The following is a 27,428-nucleotide window of genomic DNA, read 5'->3' on the forward strand; positions in this document are numbered from 1 at the left end:
TTCTTGAGAAGAAACATTAATACACAATTATAAAGAATTATTTTAAGCACACCATTCAAGACCAAACAGGTCTAGAACATATTTTAAGTTACCGCATCATTATGATATCACATGAAAGCCGGGGGGGGGGGGCTTACAAAACACAAAATTTGTGTTTTGTAAGTAACAATAGCTGTTGGATGTATATAGAGGAGTACCATATAAAATATTTTTTATTTTTAAAGTTTAAGTGTGACTAAGTTCAGCTACAGTAAACACGTTTCCAGCCTTGTTTGAATGTCTAGATATCAGAAACATCACAGTCAATACGCAAAGAGAACAAAAACAGGTTTTTGCTTTTTATTGATAAATTATCATTTTAAAAAGACCCACGGCTCCTCTCCTTCATCTTCTCATTACAGTTTTCAAAGTACTGAATTTGAACTATTTACAAAGGTTTGTTTTAAATATTTTCTCCTTAATCATCATCATCCTCATCATCATCATCACATTCAAAACAAGGTTAGAAGATTGCAGACTGGTACAGGTCAAGAGACGGGATGCTGAGTTAGCCTACAGCTATCTAGATAGCTAGCACAGAGTTCACTGGAGGTCAGAGAGCAGCGATAGAAGCGTCAGGAGGAGGAAGAGGAGAGGTTACATTCTAACTCACAGGCTGAAGAAGCAGAGACAGGAGCATCAAACGCTTCAGCTAGCTCTCTGAAACAAGAAAAAAAAACCAAACACACAATCCCCAGTGGCAGGACATGCAAACATGTTTTCATGTTCCGTCAGTGAGACAGAAACGAAAACGCAGCGAAGAACGGGGAAGTTAAAATCAAAGGGTTATTGCTGATGTGACTTAAAAGCTGAAGAAGGAAATGTTTTAATAAAAACACGCTCCTGTTGATCCGATGCTCTACTGCACTAATACTGGGCGGCAAAGTTGGCACACGTGGGTATTTAAGGAGGAGTTCCTTTAAAAAGTTGATCATGTCGACAGTTAAAATCATAAAGCAATACTATGTCAGTGCACACAGGCAAGGTTACATTACAGTATATGGATATGCAGCTGGAGTCAAACTAGCAGCAACAAAATAATACAATTGCATATAATCGTAGTGCAATGGGAAAACAAATCGTAGGAGGTTGTCTCATTTTTGGTCTGGTACGAAACAAAAGTCAAGTTTTGGAAAGTAACTAGACCAGAAAGACCAAATCCAACCAGTTTGCCAGAGTACTTTTATAACTCAGCTAATGTTGGCATTCATCAAGGCAAATAACAGTTTCATAGAAGTTCTTGATTCTGGATTTTTGGCTAAACCTGGGCAGGATTTGAGTCAAGTGGACTGATTGACACACAGTAGATTTGTTCAGTGAGTAAAACTTTCTAAAACAGACACAAACACAACAAGATGCATCTCCGAACAGGTGACCATCCTCCACACGTACACCTCTCCAACATACTGCAGGCGCTCCACTCGGCTGAACATGACTAGTTTGAAAATTTGAACATGATGAAACAACTTAAAGTGGGGTCTGTTCTCCAAACCGTGCCACGCCGAAACCCTCCTCTAGGAGAAACTGTTCTCGGGGTAGCTGACTTTAATGGCACCCCAGTAGCAAGCTCGTATCAGACAGATGAGGCCCAGCAGGTAGGCCAGTGCCCAGGAGACGTAGGTGGCATTGTAACGAACAGCAAAGCTCCGAGTGCCGACCTGTAAAAACAGAGGCAAGGTTTACATTTATGGATCTTTAAATGTTATCAAACATATTGAACGTAATGCAGACCGTTGTCAGTTATATTTCACAAAAACAAAAACTTTTATATTCACGTCATTTATTTTGGATGTACTTTTCTTTACAGCCTCACAAAGATTTATTTATTTAATCAATTACTTCCTCTGATGAAGAGAAGAAAAATAGAAGTCTGACGTTGTCAAAGGCTTTGTTAAATACAACAGAACTACCTCCTGTGAGATATATTGCTTAATTGCAGTCCTCTTCTTGCCAACACACTAACCTGTATTCGATCTGGACCATGATTGAAGCAGAACTCATTCATGTGTTTTGGGGGGGGGGTCCTTCCAGAATCTAGCTAACCCTTGCAAAGTTTATTTTTCTAAGTTTCTTTTCAAAGCTTTAAAATGTGAATTATAATTCCCTGAAATCATTAAGAAGTGATTATGAGTTTAATATGATTTTCGATGACGTGACTCAGATACGCCATGAGAATCTGAACAATGGTGGTTGTTTTTGTTTACTGAATAGTCCAGATTATTATTGTTAAGATTATGCACTCGTGACTTCAGTATGATTTTAATACATTTATCGTAAACCATATAGCTACTGGAATGCAAAAGGGGGATTATTTGACTAATATTGTGTGATACATAACTTTATATTTCCTAATATCTTAAACTCTCCATGAAACTAAACCTCGAGAAAATCTACCTGCCGCTTCGTGTAGTAGTCCCTATTGAACGCGGTAGAAGCAATCACAAATTAGAAGCTGGGACATTGATTAGATTGATTGAATTTAATTGGATCCTTAGCTTCAACTAACGTTTTTAATTGGATGAATAATTAGTAGACTCTGTTAAGTGCAGGAAGAGTCATTAGACATCAAATATGTTTCAAGAACACAGATTTATTTTTCTGTAATATTTCATAAATATGTTTTTAAATATATTTGGCAGACAATAGCAGCTAAATGAACACATGAACGCTGATTTAAAACTATTTAAAAAATGACAAAAATGTATTTTCAATTTCATGAGGACTTTGAAGGACTTTACACACAACAGAGGCCTTATTGTTTGTTTACTGGTTAGCGGAAAGTCCTTTGGATTTTAAGTAATACAAAATGGTATTTCATGTTATCTTATACACTTAGCAAGACAGAACTTACTGTTAAGCCCACTCCAATGAAAATGCAGATCATTCCTATTGTAACATAAGCACAACAGCGCCTCCTCGGAAGTGCACTGCCAACAGAGGATCTGTAGAAAGGGGGGAAAAAAGGAGTATTTTCTGTTTAAGTGACAGTGAAATGAAACAGATGGTTTCAGGGCAGAAATACATTTTATCATATGGGAGTCATTTTATGTTCAAGGATGAAATGATGAACCTACAGTTCATATTTTGTTGATTTGTATTTTAAAATGTTGAGACCAATGACATATTTAGCGTAAAGATCTTCTTGCTGCTGTCTTTATCCCAAACACTTTTCACTCTACAGCTCCCTCCACAAACCTAGCTGCAAAAAAAAAAGAAAAAAATCTCTGTTCCTTATTTTTACGTAACACATGAAAGCCCAGGAGGCCGGTCACATGAGCAGCTCCCAACGCTTTCAGACTCCGATAAACACTCGACAAGTTGACCGCCTTGAAGCACCAGACGGAAATCTGTTTTTTCCCCCCCCCCATTATTATTTCTCCTCTGCTCACATGCCTCTCATGTGCTGGGACTCAAGCATCTCCAGGAATGCTGGTATTCAGGTGGCCTAAGGGGTTTGATCACCTGATTACTTTACCTACTCCTACAGCTCCTTGAACCTCCTCCTGCTATTACATTTCCTCTGTCTTTGACATCTGTACCACCTGACTGACTCATCGGAGCAGCTTTTGCCTCATACATTATGGAACCAACCTGCTTTAAAAAAAAGTTTTTTTAAAAAGATAAAGATTGCATCAGGGTCAGTGGAGATTACTCGTAAAATTGTTTTAACTTAAATCAGGCAAACTCCAAATTTATCTTACAGACTTGGAAAACAGCTTCACTAAGACACAGTATAAGTACGTCTTATCTACATTGGCTTTCCCTTTGAAAAGATGCCACTAAACTGGAAGTTAGCAGTTTCTTCATCACCGTCAACTGTCACTGTTTAGACTTCTTTTACAGAGGTGTATTTAGTTGTTGGGAATGTTCAAAAATGAGGGAAAGCATTTCTTAATAAAAAGAGAAGCACTTGGAAATAAGGTGGAAGAAACTGACGGAAACCAGACAGTCAAAGATATTAACAAGTTTCCCCCAGGAGAGAAAAAAACGTTGCTTATAGTTTGTTAGAATTAAAGTAAAATCTAAGTTCTATTCCACAGTATTAAATAATATTTATGATAGTTTAAGAATAAGATATTTACATTTAGTTAAAGTCACATGGAAGTGAATTGACATTTAAGCGGATGATGGGATTATTTTTATTTTTTTCTTCTTTTGCAGAAAATGTTTGGAGAGGTACATTTGGTGTTTTATGAGCTCATGTCGGCTTGTTACTTTTACAGTGTGTATGTGACAAGAATATCTACTTCTAAAACGTTCATAATAAAACAGAGGAAAGGGTGGCTGAAGAGAAACAAAGATGAAGATACACATGGAGGTGAAGAGAAAGGCATCCTAACATCACAGCCGCCCTGATCTAGACACCATCCATTTCATCATTTTACGTACCCTTCCAACACCCCTGACCTCTGGCAACCACCCTCTCCTTTTCCTTCTACTGAGGCCAGGCACTAATTCGTGTCACCTGCTAGATTAGCCTGCATCACCCACCCTGCAACTCCTCCCTCCAAGAACTACGAAGTCCAGACCTCTAAAGCTCAGCAGCTGATTACACAGAGTAAGTACTTTGAAACTACAACCGAAGTGAGAGCCAGGGAGCTGAAAGTCAGAGTATTTTCGTCTTACAACCCTGCTTGGCTGAGAGCTGTTGGGATTGTGGATTCCTCTTCTAAGAATTGTTTTTTTTAAATTTTGCTAATCCTGATGTGATGCGATTAATTAATATCAAGATCGAAGATTTGTATCCTCTGTAAAGTGACCTTGGGTGGCTTGAAAGGTGCCATCAAATAAAATGTATTATTATTAGTTATTATTATTGTGACTTTATACTAAGCTCTGTATATATGCTACCCTTTAATTGAACAAGATTTAACCTTTCCCTACCGCCATGTTTTTTTTTTACCTCCATGAAGCTCTTGGAATTGCTTTATGTCTGAATGGTGCTCTAAGAATAAACGTGCCTCCCTCTACCTCCGGCCTACTGTCCAGTTTTATTCATGTGGCTCCAACCACTGACAAAATGAGACAGTGGGTGAAAAACCAAATCCAAAACAAATTGTTTAAGAAGAAGTTACAGGGACGTCTGATCAAAGATTTCATATCAACAGTTTGAAAGAATAACAAACGTTGGCGACACGCCTCTGAATAACAAACAGAAGATTCAAGTCAATTCTCTGCAAATCATTCATACATTGTTTCACTTTAAATCAATTTAAAGTTGTAGAGAGTCGTTTTATGCAGCACAGTGAAAATGAAAAACTTTTAGCAGACATACTTTCAGTGCAGGTGCCCAACGAGATTGCAAGTCGACCATTGCAGCACATTTACACGTAGTTCTACATTTGTATTAAAAAAAAAAAGCATTCAAGCTTTTCCTTATTTAGTACCTAAAATATATAGGAATAGGGAACTGGTGAAAAGCAATCAGAATCATCCGATAGCATTTCTTGAAGGTGACATCATGACTATGATGGAATTTACTTCTAAAATGTTTTAAATTAGTCTTAAATGTTGAAAGGAAATAAAACTGCTATGATGTTAACTTTGTAGGTTAATGTTGGAGGTTACCTTCTCTGGATATGGAAAATGATTCTCATTCAACAGAAAACAAATAACACAAATAATAAAGAATAAGAAAGTGCATTGCACTCAGTAGAAGTTTGATGGACTCACATTTTTTTGCAGTGGGGACACTTGGCTAGCGTGTTAAACCGAAGCTCCATCCACTGTGAAGAGAGAGGAGGATGTTAGATTATGATGGACACACACACACACACCTACACACACACACACACACACACACACACACACACACACACACACACACACACACACACACACACACACACACACACACACACACACACACACACACACACACACACACACACACACACACACACACACACACACACACACACACACACACACACACACACACACACACACACACACACACACACACCTTGGACTACACTCTATGATCCTTCTACACCTTCTGAGGAATCAACACAGGACCTACAGGGAATGATTGTACATGATCAGTTTTGACGTAATCTACCTTCCATTGTTTTCAGACTCAAAGAGGGTTGGCAAAGTTAGCATGAATAAATTTCATATGATGTATTAGTTAGGATTGTAAATACACGTTTTTTCATTGGGGGTTCTGATGTAAAGGGGGAAAAGCAGTGTCATGAAATAATACATTTATTGAAACACAGATCAGCATAGTTTAAGGTCATATTTACACAAGTGTCTTATTTGACTTTTGATGCCTGGCTTTAGGGGGAGTGTAACATTGAACATCACACCCCTCCCTCTCTTTGGCTGAAGCTCTCTTCAAAGCCAGATGTCCACAAAGTCCCGTGATCACCCGTGTAAATAAGGCCTATAGGATTGAACTTGAGCAGGTTATGCTGTTGTTAAATTGTCCACCAGTGCCATCAGCTTCCTGAACCTGTTGTGGTGGTGGTGGCGGGGAGCCATCGCTGGGAACACCAGACATTGGCTGGGATGACCTGGCGTCCTCGCTCCCCTACAGGCGCCGCAAGCGACAACGTGCAAACATTAAGAGGACATTTCCACTCGTTCGAAGTCATAGATACCTCAATACCTGATGTCCTGCACCTTCTTCCCTGTAGATAAACCTCCTTTAAGGCAAACATGGAGCATTTTAAAGAGTACTCGTCGTTTCCTCATCACAGGAGGTCTCATGCAAGAGGCGAGACCACACTGCATTGAAGCCAAGTTTCAGGTAAACCAGGTAAGAAAAGTGTACATGCAAGTTAAAGAAGCCTGCTATTGCAAACATTGCAAAGGTTTTCATTCCCACAGGGAAAAAAACAAAACATCTAATAAGCTCTCATGTGTGCTTGGGACTAATTTATATCCTGATATACAGCACAACAAAGCTTTACAACTCGGAACAACTGTGCAACTGTTCTATAATACAGAATGTTTCTCCATCGATAAATATTTAAGATTACGGCTCTGGAGATTATTAATACAGTATGCATGTACCAACAACAGCACAGCAAAACTATCTGCATGAACAACTTGTGAAAGGTCAGCTTGTTTTTGTTTTGTAAAGGTGGTGCAACGTACTAGGAAGGTGTTTCCACAGTGACCACAGACCACCCTCATCCCTTCTGGTTGGATGGGCAGAGCGGGCTGGGCGGGTTGCTCCTCTGGGATCACCATCACCGGGCTCAGGTTGATGATGCGTCTGCTGTCGGAGGTAGAGAAAGATAGAGATACGTTTAGTAGATGGGGAGCGATATACTTTGATTTTGTAAAGAAGAACACCAGGATTAGGGGGCTGAATGTGATGCCTGCAGCCTACCAGTTTGGTCGAGGACATCCTATCCTCCTGGATGTGTCTTTACAGATGAGCAGGCAGTTACAGGGACACCTCACATATTTCTTCCCTGTTGGGGGGTTCTTGATGGGCTGGAAGACAACACATACAAGTCAGCTGACAGGAGAATATCAGTCGTCAACGAGAAAAAGTTACACATTTTAATCAGGCTACTATTTAGAGGGCAACTTGATCATACTAGTCGAGGTGTCAGACTGATGTTCAGAAGCAAACAGTGTATCGAAGCACCTCCAAGTACAGACAAGTACATATTGTAAATGGTAAATAAATTTGAACTTCTACAGCGCTTGTCGAGTCGTCTGACTGCTCAAAGCACTTTTAAACCGCAGGTTAGGAAACATTCACACACTGATGGCAGACACAGCTATGTGAAGTGGCCATGAGTATTAACTGATCCCATTTATACAGTACGCCAGTGAAGTACCACAGCCGCCCTTTATGTCCTCTTTCATAGTGCATTTTGTCTTCTGAGAGACTTTTATGAAACAGAATGTTTTTCATACAAACGACAGAAAACTGTAACAGGAAAAAAATAAAGTTATTGCTGACTTAAATCAATTCAATCTGGAAACGTTTGATAGTATCATTGAAGAGCCAAATGACAACAACACATAAACTGTGATCCATTGTTTGGGAACATCACACAAGTTTGTAGATGCAATTAAGCATCACCCATATCCACCACCAGTACAAATGGCTTTTCCCATTGGACTGTTTGTGGGGACTGCAAATGACTCTGTTGTCGACAGCTCTACGGTGGCTTGAACAAAGGTGACGCACGTGAAGATGAACATCTAAAAAGGGCTCTAAAGGTGGAAAATGTCAGGACAAAGAAATGAATTTCTCACTTTAAATGTACGGATGATGTGCTTATCACTCAAAAAGGAAGGTCCACTATAATAGAAATCTGTTTGCTCAGCTGGTTAACTGCTGTGTGTTTGTTTGTGATTAGATCACTGGACAAATGAATGATGTATTGATTTCAATAAAAGATTAAATGACAGCAGCAAAGGGCAACCCAGATGAAAAACGATGTAATGTTGTTACTCAGTTTGACAGTGGGATAATTATGACTCTGTGATGTCATCACCAACAACAGTCTTCTCCACGTACCGTAGCTTCATTGCAGACAGTGCACTTGACCACGTGCTGATGCAGCTTCCCGTCGAGGTTGATGAGCGACTGGCAGACACGGCAGTTGATGACGGGCACACCGCCGGCGTCGGGGCTGGCGATGGCTGTGTAAGGAGGAGGTAGTTCGGCTTTGAGAAGAGGAGGGTAAAGCACATGACACATAGCCAGCTGTTAATGGCAGGCATGTGTAAACACTTCGTGAAAACACCTGGACCTGGGAATTGGAGTTTGTATCCTCACAGACCTGCTGGCATGACAGAGGTTGGTTTTGTAATCCATGATTGGATTATTCAGATTGGTCATTTTGATTGAAACGTTGATCTTTGCTTTTTGTTTGGGTTTCTAATTCAGGAATATATCTTCGATTTTTTAAAAACAACAGAAAATGTGTCAGCAGCTATCCATACAACTGACTAACTTTGTTGTTTCAAACTGATAAACGTGTTTAATTCTGCTTATAAGTGATGTTTTGTTTTATGACATTGTAGAACTTTTAAAGGAGCAATATATTACTCTGACACCTAGCGTTTAAAATGGGTACTGCAGTCAAGTTTCAAAATATTGCCATCCCCCCTCACCCCCTCCTCCCTAGAGCCAATGCACATGAGGAGTGATGTCATGGACTTGTATGCTTCATCGTTTAGACAGCCCTGTATCAGTCTTGAATCCCATCTGCGTCCTATAGCCTCTCTCCATTTTTCTAATGTTTTTGATGGTGGAGTTAATTTGAAAAAACACCGAGGCTTTTTAGGTTGGGTAGAATCAGTTATATGTGAACCAGTTCGCTTGCTTGCTTCCAATACTGTAATCCCTGTTGGTTTGCTGTTGCCTGGAAAAATGAGGAGTGTCCAAAACAGCCGTGTGGGGAATTTCTTATCTGGTCAAAACAAAAACAGACCATTCCAGACCGGAATCAAAACTTAGAAGGAATACATACAGGCTGCTGCAACATAGCATGTTTCCTTAATGGCTGGTAATAGAGTATGGTCGTTTCTACATTTAACTCAGTAAATATCTTACATATTGCTCCTTTAGTCTCAGGGTTTAGAACTATAGATCAAGAAATATTAACGTGTCACAATCACATCTGTTTTTTCTCCCTTTGAAAACATTGTCTAAATATAAAAACAGGTGATGCATCCTTATTAAACCCCAAAGTTATACAACGAGTCTGTTGTCCAACATGACTTACAATTCTTCCCACTGAAGATTTTCCTGAATGATCTAATGGCTCATTAGTGTACACTGGAGGCTCTGCTGCACATACTGTATTAAAAAAACCCATGACAGCTCTCTTACGTCTCTGATGAATCAACATGTGACTCCAGGGGCCCAGCACCACTCTGTATGTTAAAGAAACGAACAATGGGCTCTTTTAGATACCAAAGTGATGGTGCAGAAACACCCCCCCCACTATCACACTCTGAGCGTGAGATAATGAGTTTCGACTTACCTAATGCTATAATGTTACATTTAAGGTGATTTACATTTCAATGTTTTTAAAGCGCAAAGAGACAATCAACCGTAACTTCATCCACGTGTTTGTGAGATGAACAACATGCTGTTAAACAAAGACTTTGTATACAGAAGAATAATGTTGCCTGTAGATTTATTCAGTGGGTGCCTCAGTGCGATGTGCAGCTAAATTTAAATATCTAATAGGGCTAATAAACACCCAGCTACTTGTCTGGAGGAAATAAGAATCCGTCTGAAAAAGCTAACCTAAACAGACGTAGAGGTTTTATCTTAAAAGGACTACCCAGACTTACTCCAGGAGCCATTAATATGACCTCTGCACTGTTTAATCCTACATCTACATTGTGTAATTAGGCTACATTCCATGAGTTTTAATACACTAAATCCATAAGTTTGCACCAGTCGTAGTCTTTACTGCTACTGTAATATCACTCATTAGACGCAGTACTGTGAGATACTGACACCAATCTTACTGTTTTTCATTCTAATTTTCTCTTGAAAAGTTTCTGATGCAGTACAGCAATGACTCAGCAAAAAAAAGAAGAAAAAACATCACAACATACAAAATACCATCATATACTATAAAGAAATCTCTAACGTGTATTATTTAGAGGTAAAGTGAAAAGGCTCACGCGGAGGAATGAGTTGAAAGGATGATGACAAAAAACGATTCTGCAAACTTTTGATCAACTTGTAATAGTCGGGTCATTTTTCACTCATTGAAGCACATAAAGCTTTTCTTTGACTGATGAAGAACTAAAAAACTACTCAACGAACAGGTCGAGCCAGAATATGAACACATACGTGTGTAATCTTGTCTCTTGTGGTAAATGATGAGGCAATAAAAAGCTTGATCTCTGTCTGCTGGCCAACCACAAAGGAAGCATCTTATTTAATGATGACCTTCTTATCTCAGCCTGAGGGAGATAATGGGATGAGTAGACAGGTAAACACACTTGGCTGTGACATTCAGAGAAGCTCAACATGTTGACACCACAGGGACAGACGAGCTAACAGTGTCAATAAAAGTGGTTCCAAAACACATGCAGAGCATGCTGAAGAATGAACCCTCCTATTCTGTGCACACAAAAAAGCACTTTCTAAACATTGAATTCATCTCAAGTGGAAAACGGAGTAGTCTCTTTTCTTGAACCATAAATTCTTAATAACAGTGTCAAGTACAACCCTTAAATGAAAGCACAGTCAGCACTTCTCTCCGCGTTCCTCCACTCTCAGCAGAGGCCTGTTTGTGCTCCGCTGTCCTACTGCAAGTCTGAAACTGAATATAGAAGCTATAGATTTCCACTGTAGCTGCCCTCAGAGCTCCAGGAAACACGAGAAGACCCTCCACTACAAGCACAACATACAGTACAGCCACAAGGATGAGCTGCCCAGCTGCCTGGTGCCTTCACTGACCAGATGACTGTGTGGGACATGGGCTTTGGGGGTTAAAGAAACGCTAAGTGTGTAGACACAAGCTGCACATTTGGAATATGAACTCTCTTGAAGGGTTATAGAGGATAAAGAGAAGTGTTAGTTCCTGATGGTCAAACAATTCATACGTTTCAGTGCATTCTGACAGCCCACACATACCTGCTGAATATGAGAAATAAGCACAAATAATATAGGTTGCCCAATCAGATTCACTATATTGTCACTTAAGTCCAAATCAGTTGCATGATGATGCCATAGGAGGTCTCTGTATGATGTTGACTTGTTTTTTTTTTTCCTTAAGGGTTTTTAAACTAATAATTGTGTTGTTATTTTTTGGTGTCAATTCTTCCAAGGGAAGCTAGCAGAAGAAAGCAGCAGGACCATGACACAGATAAATGTTATAAAATATGAGGAATAGCATCATTAACGTCAAAACAAAATGCAGTTTTATCATGTTAGCATTTATTCTGGTAGTTTTATGTAGAAAATGACACGATTGGCTTTGGATCAACTTCAGTGTTGGCTGTTACTGGAAGATGTCAACTAGTGCCATACTGTGGCTCTTAATTTGTGTTTTCTAATCCGTTCTGGACATAAATGGCTCTCCATGGTTAGGACAGTATTCAACACCACCAGACTTAGAGAGTTTACGTGGGTAAGAAACCCCTTCTGAGAAAAGCTAAGCTGTAAAACACTATGGTGAGTGATTTTTCACCTCTAGCTTGTTAGCTTTGTTAGCTGCTCCAGAATGAAATCAAAGCTGAAGACTGATTCATCACGGCCATGATTTAAGCCACCATCACAGGCTTGGGGGCAGTCAGTCCTGTTTGTCCTGTGAGCACAGACAGGTGGTGACAAAAATCTGACACGGCTAACACATCGAACCATTCAGATGCAGGCAAGGTCATTGGTCTCCGCCCTTCAGCTCCATACTGGGAGAAGAATACAGTAAAAAGACAAGAAGACTCTGTCTCTTCTCGCGAAATAAAATCTGCTTGTGGACAAATCAGGGAAAGACGTCACTGCAGATTTTGCTGTTTTCACTCTCACAACAATTTATGCTCAGTTTCCTAAATCAAGCCGATTATTAGCAAAGCACCAACACGGTCTTTGTTTTCTAACAGAGCGTATCAGTTATGGTATTTGACTTTAATTAATCCATTTTACAAATAGGCTGACGGAGGATTGCATCCCCAAAATACTCCAAGAAATTATGAATTAGCTGTAATCCAGACTGCAGAATAGGGAGGGTGGGCCATGAAGTATGCCTACGCTCATTTAGTATTTGGAAGCTACATCCGAACAGGTTGTTGGTTCACAAGTTATTACAGTCCGGAGTTAAAGTCTTTAGGATTAATCTGGTGGGGAAATATGAATTCTGTAAGATTATACAGCTTTAGAACAACAAAATGTTCTTTTATTGCACACTTATTCTATTGATATTAGCCTCTTGTCCTGAGCTGCTCCCAGAAGAGTATTACACAGTCAATGAATGCATTCATTAAGCAGCAGAACACACAGTTATGTGGTGAGGCAAAACGAATGTTTTTCAATAACAGAAATGTGCTTTTTTCCCCCCCTCAGAGTATCTAAGGATAAATGAAAACAAATTTGGGTTTTAAAAAAAAGATTTTAAAAAGCTGAGGTCAGGCTGCTGAAACAACAGATGTAAGAAAACAGCATCCTTTTACATCTAAATAATTTTGAAGGAAGAATAAAAGGGAACTTTCACAAGAAAATATTCCCCAAGAGAAAAACAATGTGTGATCTTCATTTTTTATTTTTTTATAAAATTAAAAATGTGATCAGACTATGTTCAATGGAAATGCATACACCTTACAGTGACTTCCACACTGAGCAGACAGATTTATGAGCTCTAATAGCCTGGGTCAGTCAGCCCTGCATGCATTATGGTACCATAACCTACATTCAGCCGTTTACTGGGGGAAATGTGACAGTGTGTCAGCTTTCTGGCTGCACATTTTTACATTTTTGTTGTGCTGGATTTAAGATGAATTACAGACACAAGCAAGGTGTCAATGCACAATCAAGGCCAAATGTTAGTTTGCTATCATGCAAAGAATAGGCCAAAGGAACATGAAACCGTTGTTTCACAAATAATGATGTACTCCTCAGTATGGGTTTGGACCTGTAAACATAACGCATGGGGCATATTTGGGCATTTCTTCGATTGGAAGCTGGAACAAAAGCTTGCCTCCATCTGCAGTAGGTCATCTTCTCCTCGTCAATCAACCAAATAAAAGCTCACATCATCCAATAGTGACGACGAGTGACACATCACGACTCGTGTAATTTCCCAAAGATAAAAAACAAAACAAGACAGGCCTCATCGAGTCGTGATGTATCCTAAGCATTTCTACAATAAAAACAGATCTTGCTGTTATTGTAGGCCCCTCTTCTCTAACCCACTGCTCCAGTTCTCACAGAGCAAGCTCCACCTTTTTTTTCTTTCCTTGCTGCCGATTCACTGCCCTCGCCTTTAGCTTTGCTGCAGTTTTATTTACGCACGCACCCGATACGCCCTGCAATGATTCAGCATGCAGGCGGCGGGGCAGCTCTGCACGCTCAAGTGTGTTTACCTCGGGGACTCGGATCCTGCAGGTACGGGGGAGCAGTGGGGGTCACGTTCTCGGAGTTGGGGCCCGACAGCAGCGGAGATCTCTCGTCCATGCCGTCGGAGGCCATGTCGTTGACGGTGAGGAAAGGACTGGCAGAGGCGGTGGGGAGGCTCCTGTCTGCACCGGCTCTTCTCTCAGCACAGAGGAGCAGCAGCAGCAGCAGCCGGCGGCTGGATGTTTGGTGCCGAGTTGATCCGGTCCAGCAGCCCCGGTGACGGCAGCCCGGAGGGGGAGGAGCAACGTGGTGATCCCCGCCCCTCTGAAACCCTGAACATGGAGCTAACCTCTAAATACACTGTGATGGAATTTTTGTAACGTGTTCTGAGATTTTGTGAGATTTTAGTTCATGATAGCACATAGGATCATTAAAATGTCCACATTTCGTGGGTTTAAATACAGTAAAAATACTTCCCTCAACTTCTCTTTACACCATAAGGAACCCAATGTTTTGTATTGATGGAGGAGGATAGTAGTAATTGATCACTATTGCCAGTTCACCACTAGATGTCACTGAAGTCTGTGCAGCTCAGATTTGTATAGGTATGTTGTAAAGGTGTATTACTGCTGGTAGACCAGCCTCACCTGGTGGTAGGCAACAAAAAAAATACAAATGTTCAAGTCTTTAAATCTAAAGAGAAATGTCTTTTTTTTCTTTAATCACATTTGACCATCATGTTACAGGGATGTTTTAAAAAGCTAGGCTATGTTAAATGCCGTAATATTTGGTTAAATCTTCTGTCTGTGCAAATGAAATACGATATGAACCACAACTAAAACATCCCCTTCAATCATAAGGCCTAACAAGCTAGTCCCCCAAAATCTTTATAGATCCCAAACCCTCCGATTTAAAGCCTTGTATAGCATAAATCAGATTTTTGTTCTGCTTCCTGATCACTTTCATCTACACCCCGTTGCCCTGCTGAAGATGACAATGATTAAAACAAGACACAGGCCCTCAATAATGTTCATCTATTATTTTTTCAACAACTGTTTATAGGACACATTTGAGTGTATTGAATGTATTTGCTCGTCGACTGAGGAACCAACATCTGGCTGCACAGCTGCAGAACAATGTTACATAATATAATATTAGAGAGTATCTTGTGTAATGCTGTGATTCAAATTTAAAGTCCCATGGTTCTTTGAGTTACAGTATTGATGTTTTACAGATTCCCACATCACATGTTGGGGGGGTGTGTGCTTCTTGTCCACTCCTGAACTATTACGACACTCATAATTGTTTATGCCAAAAACATGACTCCCTTTCCTTGTTGCTGAAGTCAGTGAATGAGTAGAGTGCTATAAACTTATTTCCTGGGGATTTACACTGATTTGGAAACTGCTTTGGGACTAAACAAATTAGACAGGTATACATATATTATTGTAAACATGATTTGTATTGGTCTATTTGTATGCACAGGCATGTCGGCTTTATGTTAAACACATGTGGAGTGTAAAATTAATCCAGATTAAAGTCTGGCTGGTCCTGTTTAAGACATGGTAAAATGGCTCGTAAATTCCAAGAGCATCACACCGACTACTCCATTCAGAGACTCGCTTTAGTGGGATATGGGATGAACAAAAAGCTGCACCCGAATTTACAACAAGACTCTCAAGCCTTGGAACAGCGTCCAAAAAGGTGCTTGAACATGTAAATCCAGCCAAACTAACAAGCTTATGTTACCTTCTTTTAGGCTAATGTTCCTATAATGACTCCAAAGATTCAGATGGAGAGGACTTGCTCCTGAGTCTGTTGTTACACGACTACAAAAGTGTGAGTCATTTTGCCCGTAACAGTCTGCAGGCAGTCATTTTTTCCGAAGACTTCAGGCAGCAGGGAGCTGCAGCCCTCACACATACACCGCTTCTCCGCTGGAATCTTCTTTGCAGGGTAAGACGCGTTACTTACACAAGATAAAAGGGTTTTTTTTTAGTAAGGAGGTAAAATAAGTGTAGCCTTACTGAAATTTAATGTATGCAGTCAACATTGCAAATTAAACGTCCGGTTAAGTTTCAACTTCAAATCATAGGCTAAAGGTCGTAAAAAAGAGGCAGGATCTCTGAGGAAGAAAAAAAAAATTGAAGTTAATGATAACACCCAGATATGGGGTGTAGGATATTATAGATGCATATATTATTGTGACGTAAAGATGAATGTTCTGGATGGAGAAAATGTGGAGAATTTAGTCGGTATGATTTTTTTTCTTCTTTTGGCCTCAAGAGTTTAAAGTAAAATCAATTACTCCTATTAAAAGGTTGGTCACATGTTGCCATGCTGACAACATGCTGCCAAAAATATTTGCTGGATAATGTTAGTCTCTCAACACACACACAATCGTCTGTCTTGTATTTGCACATATTTCCATGATTACGTCATCATTGCTCAATAAAAAGGGTTGTTGTATTTTTTTGTAAATTAGACTTAGACTAAACTTTAAATCATAGAATCAAGAAGTTTGTGGGCTTAATGTGTTTAGATTACATCCTGTTTAAGTGTGAACAAAACAAAAGCTTTCTGACAGGAGAAGACCAAATGTTTGATAAACGTGTGTGTGTGTGTGTGTGTGTGTGGTGTTCACGCAGCCTAACAAAGCCTCATACTTCATGTTTCAGACAGTTTGGAGATGCTCCAGGGGGCAGTAAGTTGGGCCATGCTCTGCCTGTGCTGCTCCCTCTTACTAGGTGATGAGGGGGCAGGAGCAGCAGGGCTTCCTCCTCCAGTTCCCCCTGAACAAATGTCTGGCGTACCAGACCTTGACGACTTGGAGTGGGGTTCTGGATCATCTCTTCTGCACCTGCTCCACAGCTTCCCTGCTGACAGCCCCTTCATAACAGAGACCCCAGATAAACCAGTAAACTGCTCCCAGCGCTTTTGGCTCCCACCGTCCTCTGCAATCTGCTGGGACAACATCGTTGGGCCGGAGGAGTTTGCCAGATCCCGTATAATGGTTCTTCAGAACAGGGCCGCCTTGCAGGCTGTTTCCACATCCAGTGGGATGGAGGATGGAGGGATCTCATATGAACACCAAGCTAGAGAAGAGGTCCAGGGGATCCAGTCAGACCACCTGAGCGTGGTAGATACTATACAGACCATGGAGAAGGTGTTTGTCTCTCTGGAGGAGAAAAGGAAAGAGGGGAAGGAGCAGGGCGCACTCACCAGGTGAGAAACTAAAATCCATGAACCATTTATTGGTTCAAATAAACTATGAGATTGTATGACAGTTACAGGAGGAGGAAAAAAGAGTGAAATGTGTGTGTTTGTTTTTAGCAGAAACAAAACCTCGAGATTTATTCACTTTTCATTTAGACCCCCTCTTAAAATCTTATTATTTTGCAGGTTTAAGTCCATACATATTGCTGGATGGTTACTACGCCGACTACCCACTGATGAAAGCCTTTGAATTTGCAGTACAATGTGTTGCCTATAACAATCCCCAGTAAAAAAAAAACCTCAAATTTGAACTCACTTGAGTGTGTGATTTATAAAGAAAAAAAACACAAGGTGAAAAAATCCTAAAGAAATTAGATAGATAGATAGATAGATAGATAGATAGATAGATAGATAGATAGATAGATAGATAGCATGTGAGCATGTGAGCATGTGATCTTCAGAAACATTATTAAAATACTGTATGTGCAGCCAGCAACAACAAAAAAACATTTTGATGTTACTAATTTCCCCTCAGAATAAATTATTATACTGAAGAATATTCCAACTATCCTATTTTCACCCAAAAGAAATCCCCATAACGCCCTGCACTTTTTAATCCACTACATCACACATGTTTCACAATCCCCAGGTAGGTCGTAACAACAGTACATACACTTGGTTAACTTAAATTGGAGCTGGTGCAAACAGCATATTACAGGTTGTGTTGTCTATATATTTATATTGAATACATGTATGATACCTTTTTGAAGATGAGGCAAAAGCCCCACAGAGACTCATAGGTACATTTTTGGTAAATACTGGTACACTGGTCCACTTGTGCTTAAGTGAAGCAGATATGAAACTCTGCGTTACTCTTTTACCAAAAGACAATATTGTTTCAGGGCTGAAGAGTGGAAACACCATCATAACAAGCAGCTGAGTCATTTTGAGTGTTTTCCAGCAGTCATCCGTTCAGACATCTGGTAGAGCTGCAGCTCTGGCACTAAAATGTTTGTAGAGAATTATTGAAAATAAAAGCTATTTCTGATTGATGTGGAAGAACAAACCTAATCCTGGAATAGATCTCATCAACACAAGAGTGAAAACGTGTTAAAAAAAAAAAAAAGTCTAACTTTGGGGTTTTTCATCCTTCATAGCTTGAAGAGAAATCTTGCCAACACGAGGGGCGCCATTGATGGAAGAGAGCAAACAGCAGAGATTCTGGAGGATCACTTTTCGACATTAGAGAAGAATCTGCTCAACATGCAGCTTCGACTCAATAAACTCATCCAACAGTAACAGAGACAAGGACCTGCTGCAGATCTCACGTCCCTCATGTACTGTATGTATATATATATTCATGTAACTAACGCATGCATGCTCAGGATTACGCTACTCTGTAGTAGATATGCACTATGTGTAATACCTGGAATCAGCAGTGAAAAATAAAACTGTACTTTTCAGGGAAGATTTGTTAAATATTTTTTAAATCTTATAAAAATATTTCTCTTTTTTGTGATGATGTACAATACAGAAATGTAATGGATACACTAACAACTTCTACTTGTGAATCTTGTTACATTTATCTATCCATCTATTTTCCGTAACGCTTTCCCGCTTCCCGGTCACATTGGCTGGAGCTGATCTCAGCTGCGTACACCCTGGACTGGTTGCCAGAGGGCTAACTTTACATGCCTTATTAGCCTTTGTTATGCCTTTATTGGAGAGATAGGAGAGTGGACAGTCAGAAAATCGAGAGTAAGGAATGACGTGGGAAAGAAGCAGGTCGGATTTGAACCTGGTTAACCCGCTCTCGAGGACTATGGTTTCTGTACATCCACCAGTGCTCCCTCCTCTTTGGAACAGTTTTTAATAAATCATACAACATTCCTCCTCCTGCTTTTTAATGCGTCACTCATTCTAGAGTTGTCTAAAATCAATGTGAGGTGGAGACGTGATGTTCAGACATTATGAATCTTTATTTCAGTATCAAACCTAGTTGGTTTTTTTTTACATTGAGAAGAAGATTCTAAATAAGGTGGTCAGTTGTTATATACACTTTAAATAGTCACATCTGTTGGAAAGACGGCACATTCAGTCGCCTTGTACTTAATCTGAGGAAAAAAACAACGAGGTATTTAAACTTCAGAGTGGATCAAACTCATTTCAAGTAAACCTGTCAAAAAGCAAACATGACGATATCTTTAAAAAGAAAAACAATGTACAACTTAGAATGTGTAACGTCACACATTTCACTTTGAAAGGTTTTTCTGAATATTTTAAAGGACAGAATGCATCACCTTCCTGATTGTTGTTAGCAAGAAATAGAAAAATAAAAATACATTTTAGTGACACATGCTGAAGACTAAATGGTTCTGAAATCATCAAATATCCACTACTCGTCGGATGCAACCATCACAAAAAACAGGGTGGTTGCATTATGAATAATGAAAGTCTGGTTTCTTTATGACATTGTTTCTAGTAAAAACAAGTTAGCTCAAAGATCTAGTACAATGTTTAAGTTCCACATAGACTCTGTGTTGCTGTATTTGATTTTTACATTTGAGCTGATTGTTTTGTTTATTCCTCTTGTTTCTTGGTCACTTACTTCTCCAGTGGACCCTACAGCTAAACTCTGGTGATCAATGATCACAACAATCTACATCGTTTAGGGTTTCTCATCTGCAGTCATGTTTCTCTCAGTGACAGACTTTTTTTTATTTTGATCACATCTGTTCCAAAGTGGAATGCAGCCAGTTTCCCTTTTTCAAAAGTCGGCCTCCTCATCTTGCATTTCCTCCAAGGACTTGAGGTAATCTCGAGCCAGGATCTTCTTAGGCAGGATATCTGTCAGTCCAAAAGACAATTTGTCAAACTCATCACATCTCATCGTCTTAGTTTAGCTGTGCGTCATCCCAGACAGTTCCAATTTGATTAAACCATAAAGACAAACAGGACAAAACTGCTTGAACTCAGTAATGTTTTGAATATAATTGATTAAAGAGTCAGGACAGGCGCACACCATTTGATGACATTAAAAAACGGGATGTTTTACTTCAAAATTCACAACAGAACTACTAACTGAATCAACCACAGTACACCACTAACATTGAAGTGTTTTTACTGTTACGGTTCATTATTTTAAATGTAAAAGAACTTCACATTAAGGAAAAAAAGGGCTAGAGATCACATTTTATAACTAGGAGACACATTACTATAGGCCTAATGAATGATGTAGTCTATTAATAGGGAGGGTTAAAAAAAGTAGAGATCAAATTCAAGATCATGTAACTATATATTGCTGAATTAAAACAAAGATATAATACAGTTCATGTAATTAGAATAAATGACAGACAGAAACTGCTTTAGAGAGAGTAAGGGGCTTGACTCAACTTTATGATCGTTTCAAAAAAGGCTGTCGTTTGAGAAGGAGGAGTAGTGAATATATTTGGATTGGTATTTTTGTAGCTTACTTGTGAAGAAATAGCAGAAACACCCCTTTGAAACACTCAAACAGTAACACATGAGGAGGGAAAGCTTTATATCTGAAACTCATGTAGTGTCCATTCAACGATGCCTGGTTGTGATAGTCAGGGTAAATAATGTGATCATTAGACAACAGTCTCACCTGTTAGAAAGTGAAAGGTCTCTGTGTCCTCCGCGGTTTGAGCCAGGTCGCTGTATGACAGAGAGTTCGTTTCTTTCCCGGAGCCGGTGTTGAAGGAGGACACAGCCAGATGCTGGACAAACAGCTCCTGCAAATAAAATAAAATAAAAATAAAACGCCACACAAAGAGAAAACTCCCCATGAGCTGAAATGTGGGGAGACTATATAACGTGGTGATGTGCAGAGCTTGACTTACGGTAGCCTTGGTGGTGAGAAACAGCGCGTCCTGGTTGATGCTGGAGACATCCGGGGAACTCTTCATGATCAGCCTCACCCTGGAAACCGGGAGGGAGATGCTTTTCTTGTTGGCTGATGTTTGGTCGTCTTTGTCGGGAGTACTTTTAGACATCTTCATGAAGACGTGGCGGCAAACAAGAGGAGCTTGAAGTATTGTTTTGAACGCTCTCTTCGTCTTCTTCGTTTATTTTAAGGGCGGGTTACAAACATAACTTAAATAAGTGCATACCGCCCCCTACTGTACCGGAGTATGTAGCTTGAGCTTATCACTATTTAACATTTGAAAATAAATACATAAACAAACACAACACAAAACTTATCCAACAAAAACGTAGCAAACATATGTTCTGCACCTGCAACACTGTTATGTATTGATTTATGTCAACCTTTGGGGATATTAATGATTGATTTATGTCAACCTCTGGGGATATAAATGATTTTTTCGCCTGTAAATATTTACATGTGTTGCCAGTTGTGTGGATTTCAGTATGTATAAGACCACCTATTGTTTTGTTGGCATCTGAAATTTTCAGAGTATTCCTACAAAGCTGTAAGACTAGAAACCTTAGAGAAGTGGTTTGTGATTAGTTTGAGCTCCGTGGTGTCTCCTCCTGTCCAGTGGAGGCGCGTGACTTATAATCAAACCCCCGAAGAAGAACCGTTGTCAAGAGAGCCAAAGAAGAAGCAGTAGAGTTAGCAATGGCGGAATGGGCAGAGATGTGGGTACCGAAATATAAAGACACTGTTGGATGCTGACGTGATAATTTGACGTTTGTATTTTATTATAATCTGCAGCTTTAGGTCAATTTTGTTCCGTGCAGGAAATATTCTCCTCGTCTTCCTTATTCGCAGTCTCATCAGTTTGTTATTAACTGAACGAGCAAACATCGTTTCTCTGCTGAGCCCTTTATTTACCTTTTTTTTTTACCGGACCAATAACCATGCCTCTTGGTTTGAAACCGTGCTGTGCAGTCTGCAAGACGACTTCTTCGTCTATGTGGAAAAAGGGAAACCAGGGAGAGATCCTCTGCAACAACTGCACAGGAAAGAGCAGCAGCAGCAGCGGCGGAGCATCAGGACCCTCCTTGTCCTCCAGCACTCAGCCCAGCAATGGCGGAGGAAAGCAGGTATGTTACTGTGGAAATCAGTGTTTGTTTCATCTTTTGTTTGTATATCCCCCCCTCCAAAGGAGAGTGCACAGCACACTAGTTGATCTATGTTTACCTCTCTGTTTTGTCAATGTGGGGCAATATCATCACCACTTTAAGGTACATATGGACATAATGCAACAACTATCAATACACAGAAGAACATTTTCTGTAACTCTAGACAAAAGGAAATATCGCTGAATATATCGGTAGTGTCTTAGGCCACAGAAAGGCTTTTTTTTCGTTTATCATAAATGTTTTTCAGTCCAAGCAGGAGATCCACAGGAGGTCTGCACGTCTGAGAAGCACCAAGTACAAAGCTCCTGCCTCTGAGAAGAAAGTGTCGACGAAAGGCAAGGGCAGACGGCACATATTCAAGCTGAAAAATGTAAAGATCAGCAAATGCAGTTCTTTCTCTTGCTGTTTTGTGTAAGTTTGAATCTATGTATTTGACCCCAGTGTGTGATCTTTCCTCAGCCAATCAAATCACCAGAATCTGTTGCAACGATCATCACGTCAGAATCAGTGTTTTACAAGGTACAGTGTTTATTCTTACCAAGCACAAATGATTCAGTGTAATTGCAGCTTTAACTGCAGCGTTGATGCACTAAGTTCACTCAGTTGTTGAATTTGTATTTACAGGGTGTGTACTATCAGACCGGGGATGTGATAAAGGTAACAGATGAGGAAGATGGGAAGCCTTACTATGCTCAGATTCGAGGATTTGTACAGGACCAGTACTGTGAAAAAAGTGCTGCCCTGACCTGGTTAATCCCCACGCAGGCAAGCCCAAAGGACCTGTTTGATCCTGGGACGTACATTGTTGGTGAGTGGTGGGGAATTTTAATTCTTTACCACTTTTATGCAATTTAAGGGACATGTTATGATGTCTTTGTTCGTTTTTTTTTTTTTTTTAAAGGTCCAGAGGAGGATCTGCCAAGGAAGATGGAGTTTCTGGAGTTTGTGTGCCACGCCCCCTCTGAATATTTCAAGTCACGAAGCTCTCCGTTCCCCACTATCCCCATGTTGCCAGAAAAGGGCTACATCTGGACCCACCTAGGAGCAGCACCAACCCTCCCTGTCAAAGAAACTGCAAGCAGCAGCAGTTAACACAACTGTGATGGACTAAAGTCTGTTGCTTTCAAACAGATGCTTGTACATTTATGTAGCATAATGAAATAAACAGTAATGATTGTTTGCCACATCCATCACTTTGGAAAGAAGATGAAGAAAAGTAAGTGTAAATACGTTTCAGAAATCCCAGGTGCAGTTTTTAATTTACTTTTGTATTTACTAATAAACAAGAAAGCTTATTTCTACCATGTCTATGTATTAGTTTGACAGTTATGAAGTTGTTCTGTGGTCAGTAAATCTACATTACCTTTTTATTTTTTACAATTTAAGCCCCTTGTTTCTGTATTAAGCAGGTCATTTTTAGAGTAATATGGACAACAGTCTTCCATTAAGACCCTTTGAAATGATAAACAGGGAGAGAGCGGCACGACACTTGAAAGATAACTGGCAACTTTAAGAGTGTTTATTCTTCTGAAGAGAGCCTCACGTTGTTACCTCAGGACACGCTCTCATTTTTGCTGTAACTCTTTCCATGTTCTTTGAAGTCCTGTGTAAATGTGTTTCGCCTCTGCTTTGTCTCTGGACTGAAATAGCAGTCAAACACAGGGAGAGAAATGGCCCCATTCCAAATGTCATCATTTGGTCAGAAACCCTCCTATAATAGAAATATACATTTAGTGTTTTCACTTTTCTTAGATCATTTTGGTGAGGATACAGAATGGAAACATTGAGGGGTAGAATATAACATGTAACCAATGTCATTTGGTGGAAATGAAATGTATTCTCTCTACATTGTGCATCTTAATTACAGTGAATTGATCCTAAATGATTTGTACATCAATCAGTCTTTGATGGCTTCTTTCGCCTGGTGTCCCTCTGGGCTGATCCATCCACAGGAGTCCAGGACAGTCACTTTTGTTTAAGCGCTCGGTTCCATATTAGCTGCAGAGAGGGGAGTGCTTGTTAGGGTGAGAGTGGCCACACTGTGAGCTATCGCCAGAGCTGTACCATTGACTGAATGCCTCTCTCCTTCCCCTGCACTTGTGTGTCCCACCTCCCATCCCCTCTCGCCCCTTCTTCTGGATCTCCACACTCTCTTGAAGCTGTCTGTTACAAAGCAGTAAACCACTGGATCCAGGCAGCTGTTCAAACTGCTTAGAGTGACTGTAATGTGATAGGCAAGTACATGCCCCGCCCCCTGACCCATCCCCTCCCCTCTGAGTTTCACCTGGAAGTAAACCAGCACCTGCCGGATATGGAAGGGCGTGAAGCAGAGAGTGAAGACCACTAAGACAGTGGCCAGCAGTCTGACAGCACGTGCCCTCCTCGCCCGGCTCTGCTGGGGCATCAAGCCATGACTGGTGGAGAGAAAACAGGCGACGCGCAGAGTGAACCCCACCACGGCCAGCAGGGGTAGGAGGAACTCCAGGATGGTGAGGTAGAAAAGAGCAGGAAGGAGTACACAGGAGGAGTTAAACTCCAACGCTGTGGTCTGTAGAGAGAAATACAAACATGTTACGTGCTTTATATACTGTAGATATTCACGTCTTTACGTTACAGGCTCACTCTGACAGACAGGGAATCTCATTTGCTCTGGAAAGGTAGCAAATTCAGTCTGGAGTGGTTTCTCTTTTTGTCAGGTAGGGAAGCTCTTTCTGATATAGAAAAGACAGCTAATTTTGTCATGAAGGGTCTATACCCTTCAATCCAGACCTCCAATACTTCAGGGCCAAAAACACCCAATGACACCTGCTCACCTACAAGCCACATTAATCCCATACGAGACCCATCTTCTTATTAACAAACCATTCTGCACACAAAAAAACAATGGAGACCCTTCTTCCCTGTTTTGCACAGTCAAACACTTGCCTTAAAGAGTTGCCAGTGTTTGTCCCTTCACCTGCTCTATCTTATTTATTAGACAGCAAACTTTCCTGATAAGATCACCTGGTGATGTTTTTCCTGTTACTATTGCAAAGCGTACCATGAAAAAGCAGCTGCCCTGGGTTTCATTTGTTTGGCAACTGCCTATAATATCACATTACCACATGTTTATTTGTTCGTTCATGTTAGTAATGTGTTTTTTTTTTTTTTACCTGAAAAGAGTAGGTGACCACTACTGCAGTGATCCAAACTGTGGCGCTGACACACCTGGCTGTTCCTGTAGTCCTGCATTTGTGTGGAGTACTGGATACATGGACCACAGCGAGGTAGCGATCTACACAAATACTGTATGAAGGAAAGTCAGAAGGAAATATTTTTATATGTGTTGATAGATTTAATTAAATTTCTATCTATTTTTAATGATGACTTAAGGAGTGGCCCACCCACCTGGTCAGAAACAATATACTACAGTACATGTTGACAAAGTAGCTGAAGGTGTGAACATATGAACAGGCCACGCAGGTGCCTCCGCTGTGATACAGAGCGATGCGAGCGGGTAAAGACAGCGCCACCAGCAGGTCAGCTACAGCCAGGTTTATGGTGTAAACCACAGAGGCTGAGTGGGTGGAGGCCCCGCAGAAGACATAGAGAGCCAAACTGTTGAGGACCACACCGACTATCAGCATGAGACAGTTACACACCTGCAGCAGATAAAAAAATATGAAGCATCAGCTAAATGATTCAATGTTGACGTATTCCTCTGGGTTCACGTTTATTTAGAGTCACACTGAGTCCAGAGAGTGCAGACATCCACCTTAAATAACTTTCAAACTATTTTTAAATTAGTCCTGCAAAAGTTGACGTTAACATAAAGTTCTCATATTATCTAGTGATGTATCTTGTCTTACCATGAGAGAGACCCAAACAGCATAGAAGTCTTGGTACAAATGGACATCTAGGTGAGCTAACCTATGCAAGTATGGTCCTCCCCAGCGCTGGTCCCAGGAGCTGCAGTTTGTTGGGGCAGGAGTAAAGAGGGGCTCGGTGGTAGAAGTGATGTTATTGAGTAGGCTCTCCATTTGTGGAGAGGATGTTTGAGTGACAGGTTGTTGTCTGATTGTCAGACAAAGAGAAGAAAAAAAACAAATAGATATTTTTTACATGTAAGCCAAGCTTGCTTTGCAGTGAAGGATTCTTGTTTCATCTGATGCTCATCTCAAAGTCAAGACATTCACGTGACTCATGTTTGTAATATGAATGCTAAAAGTCAGAAAGGATTCTTTCCAGATGTGTGTTGTTGCTCTGCCTGGTTATCTCCAACAGCAATAAGTTAATGAGAGGAGCTGCAAGAAAGTGTGCCTAGAAGAGGCTACCATCAGCTCTCAAGCTACTCCAGACACAGAGACTTAAGTAATCCTGGTCTTATAAACAACACCCCCTCTTACTGTAGAGACAAGTGCTCAGTCTTCATATGCCTTGTAAAAGGATGTGACACTTTGAACTCAGTTTAGCACGGGACCTCTCATGTGGCTTTAAACAGTTTGCAGTATTAATGCAAACCATGTCAGTGTGTGCTGCTCTTTTAACACACCTTTGACAAGTGTTGAACATGATATATCTGTTTGTCCTAAAGGAGTCCCATAAATTTGATGAAGGCGACACATCCTGTTTAAAGATGGGAGGCTCTAAAATCCTCAATGTGCAGATATGGTGTTCTTTAGAGAGGTTAAAGTGAATGAACCTAGACAAAAGCTAGAAGTAGATCAAGGAATTTTAGGAGTGGGAAAAAAACAATAAATGGTTGAAAATAAAAGTTGTATTCAAACCAATGAAAGACAGGTGTGCTACAGTGCACAAATACAATTGCTCATGATGCAATGACCAAATAAGGAGTACAGGCCTAGAGATTAATTTTTTGACACATCTAAGCTCATGAGCTGTTGATTTTAAAACAGATTTTCCCCCAAACAACACCTTTTGCAGTCATCTTTAAAGTATGACTTGACAGACCCCTAAATGTCATTCCTTTTCTAATTAAAAGCAGAGACGGATGAGCTCCTGTCGGTTAACATGTCCTGCCGAGGAATCTCTTTCCACTCTTCATCATCACACAGACAGTTAGATAAAACATGTCCAAGCGTCTGGATTTAGAGACAGGAACATACCC

General features: G+C 40.3%; 5 protein-coding genes across 7 annotated transcripts; 2 read left to right on the forward strand and 3 right to left on the reverse strand.

Moving 5' to 3' along the window:
- Positions 1–325: 325 nt before the first annotated feature.
- pip4p2 (phosphatidylinositol-4,5-bisphosphate 4-phosphatase 2) lies at positions 326–14,629 on the reverse strand. 2 transcript variants are annotated; one of them, XM_079368766.1, is made up of 7 exons: positions 14,062–14,629; positions 8,531–8,655; positions 7,382–7,488; positions 7,144–7,267; positions 5,713–5,765; positions 2,891–2,981; positions 326–1,697 (listed from the first exon to the last, which is right to left on the reverse strand). In XM_079368766.1, the coding sequence occupies exons 1-7, from the start codon at positions 14,165–14,167 to the stop codon at positions 1,554–1,556; spliced, it is 750 nt and encodes a 249-aa protein (XP_079224892.1). In that variant the 5' UTR covers positions 14,168–14,629; the 3' UTR covers positions 326–1,553. The 2 variants fall into 2 exon arrangements, with proteins under 2 accessions (XP_079224892.1, XP_079224893.1); XM_079368767.1 differs by having other exon boundaries at positions 8,531–8,679; positions 14,062–14,361.
- A 738-nt stretch (positions 14,630–15,367) lies between these two features.
- Positions 15,368–19,141, forward strand: LOC306839021 (uncharacterized protein). 2 transcript variants are annotated; one of them, XM_079367487.1, is made up of 4 exons: positions 15,368–15,467; positions 15,795–15,991; positions 16,714–17,260; positions 18,409–19,141. In XM_079367487.1, the coding sequence occupies exons 3-4, from the start codon at positions 16,725–16,727 to the stop codon at positions 18,548–18,550; spliced, it is 678 nt and encodes a 225-aa protein (XP_079223613.1). In that variant the 5' UTR covers positions 15,368–15,467; positions 15,795–15,991; positions 16,714–16,724; the 3' UTR covers positions 18,551–19,141. The 2 variants fall into 2 exon arrangements, with proteins under 2 accessions (XP_079223613.1, XP_079223614.1); XM_079367488.1 differs by having other exon boundaries at positions 16,718–17,260.
- Positions 19,142–19,839: 698 nt separating this feature from the next.
- On the reverse strand, positions 19,840–21,413 carry chrac1 (chromatin accessibility complex subunit 1). Its single transcript, XM_079367489.1, has 3 exons — positions 21,115–21,413; positions 20,880–21,006; positions 19,840–20,098 (listed from the first exon to the last, which is right to left on the reverse strand). The coding sequence occupies exons 1-3, from the start codon at positions 21,271–21,273 to the stop codon at positions 20,019–20,021; spliced, it is 366 nt and encodes a 121-aa protein (XP_079223615.1). The 5' UTR covers positions 21,274–21,413; the 3' UTR covers positions 19,840–20,018.
- Positions 21,414–21,774: 361 nt separating this feature from the next.
- On the forward strand, positions 21,775–23,622 carry gatad1 (GATA zinc finger domain containing 1). The gene is made up of 5 exons (XM_079368451.1): positions 21,775–22,282; positions 22,569–22,691; positions 22,781–22,840; positions 22,946–23,129; positions 23,223–23,622. Exons 1-5 carry the CDS (start codon positions 22,097–22,099, stop codon positions 23,411–23,413), a joined length of 744 nt encoding a protein of 247 aa, XP_079224577.1. The 5' UTR covers positions 21,775–22,096; the 3' UTR covers positions 23,414–23,622.
- Positions 23,623–23,721: 99 nt separating this feature from the next.
- LOC306839645 (G-protein coupled receptor 20) lies at positions 23,722–26,340 on the reverse strand (the record flags this gene model as incomplete). Its single annotated transcript, XM_079368450.1, has 4 exons — positions 23,722–24,869; positions 25,474–25,606; positions 25,709–25,962; positions 26,170–26,340. The coding sequence occupies 4 exons, from the start codon at positions 26,338–26,340 to the stop codon at positions 24,297–24,299; spliced, it is 1,131 nt and encodes a 376-aa protein (XP_079224576.1). The 3' UTR covers positions 23,722–24,296.
- Positions 26,341–27,428: the final 1,088 nt, after the last annotated feature.

This window comes from Symphodus melops (assembly GCF_947650265.1).
Source record: "Symphodus melops genome assembly, chromosome: 18".
Classification (NCBI taxonomy): Eukaryota; Metazoa; Chordata; class Actinopteri; order Labriformes; family Labridae; genus Symphodus; species Symphodus melops.

Excerpts from the sequence above, each read along its gene's own strand:
- pip4p2 (XM_079368767.1), bottom strand. The coding sequence starts at position 14,167 with ATGGCCTCCGACGGCATGGACGAGAGATCTCCGCTGCTGTCGGGCCCC. Across the intron at positions 7,268-7,381 it reads GGATGTCCTCGACCAAACTG|CAGACGCATCATCAACCTGA; the intron begins GTAGGCTGCAGG and ends TACCTCCGACAG. Across the intron at positions 5,766-7,143 it reads ACTGTGGAAACACCTTCCTA|TGGATGGAGCTTCGGTTTAA; the intron begins GTACGTTGCACC and ends CTCTCTTCACAG.
- LOC306839021 (XM_079367487.1), top strand. The coding sequence starts at position 16,725 with ATGCTCCAGGGGGCAGTAAGTTGGGCCATGCTCTGCCTGTGCTGCTCC. Across the intron at positions 17,261-18,408 it reads GAGCAGGGCGCACTCACCAG|CTTGAAGAGAAATCTTGCCA; the intron begins GTGAGAAACTAA and ends CATCCTTCATAG.
- chrac1 (XM_079367489.1), bottom strand. The coding sequence starts at position 21,273 with ATGAAGATGTCTAAAAGTACTCCCGACAAAGACGACCAAACATCAGCC. Across the intron at positions 21,007-21,114 it reads TTCTCACCACCAAGGCTACC|GAGCTGTTTGTCCAGCATCT; the intron begins GTAAGTCAAGCT and ends TTTTATTTGCAG. Across the intron at positions 20,099-20,879 it reads GACCTTTCACTTTCTAACAG|ATATCCTGCCTAAGAAGATC; the intron begins GTGAGACTGTTG and ends TTGGACTGACAG.
- gatad1 (XM_079368451.1), top strand. The coding sequence starts at position 22,097 with ATGCCTCTTGGTTTGAAACCGTGCTGTGCAGTCTGCAAGACGACTTCT. Across the intron at positions 22,692-22,780 it reads ACATATTCAAGCTGAAAAAT|CCAATCAAATCACCAGAATC; the intron begins GTAAAGATCAGC and ends ATCTTTCCTCAG. Across the intron at positions 23,130-23,222 it reads TCCTGGGACGTACATTGTTG|GTCCAGAGGAGGATCTGCCA; the intron begins GTGAGTGGTGGG and ends TTTTTTTTAAAG.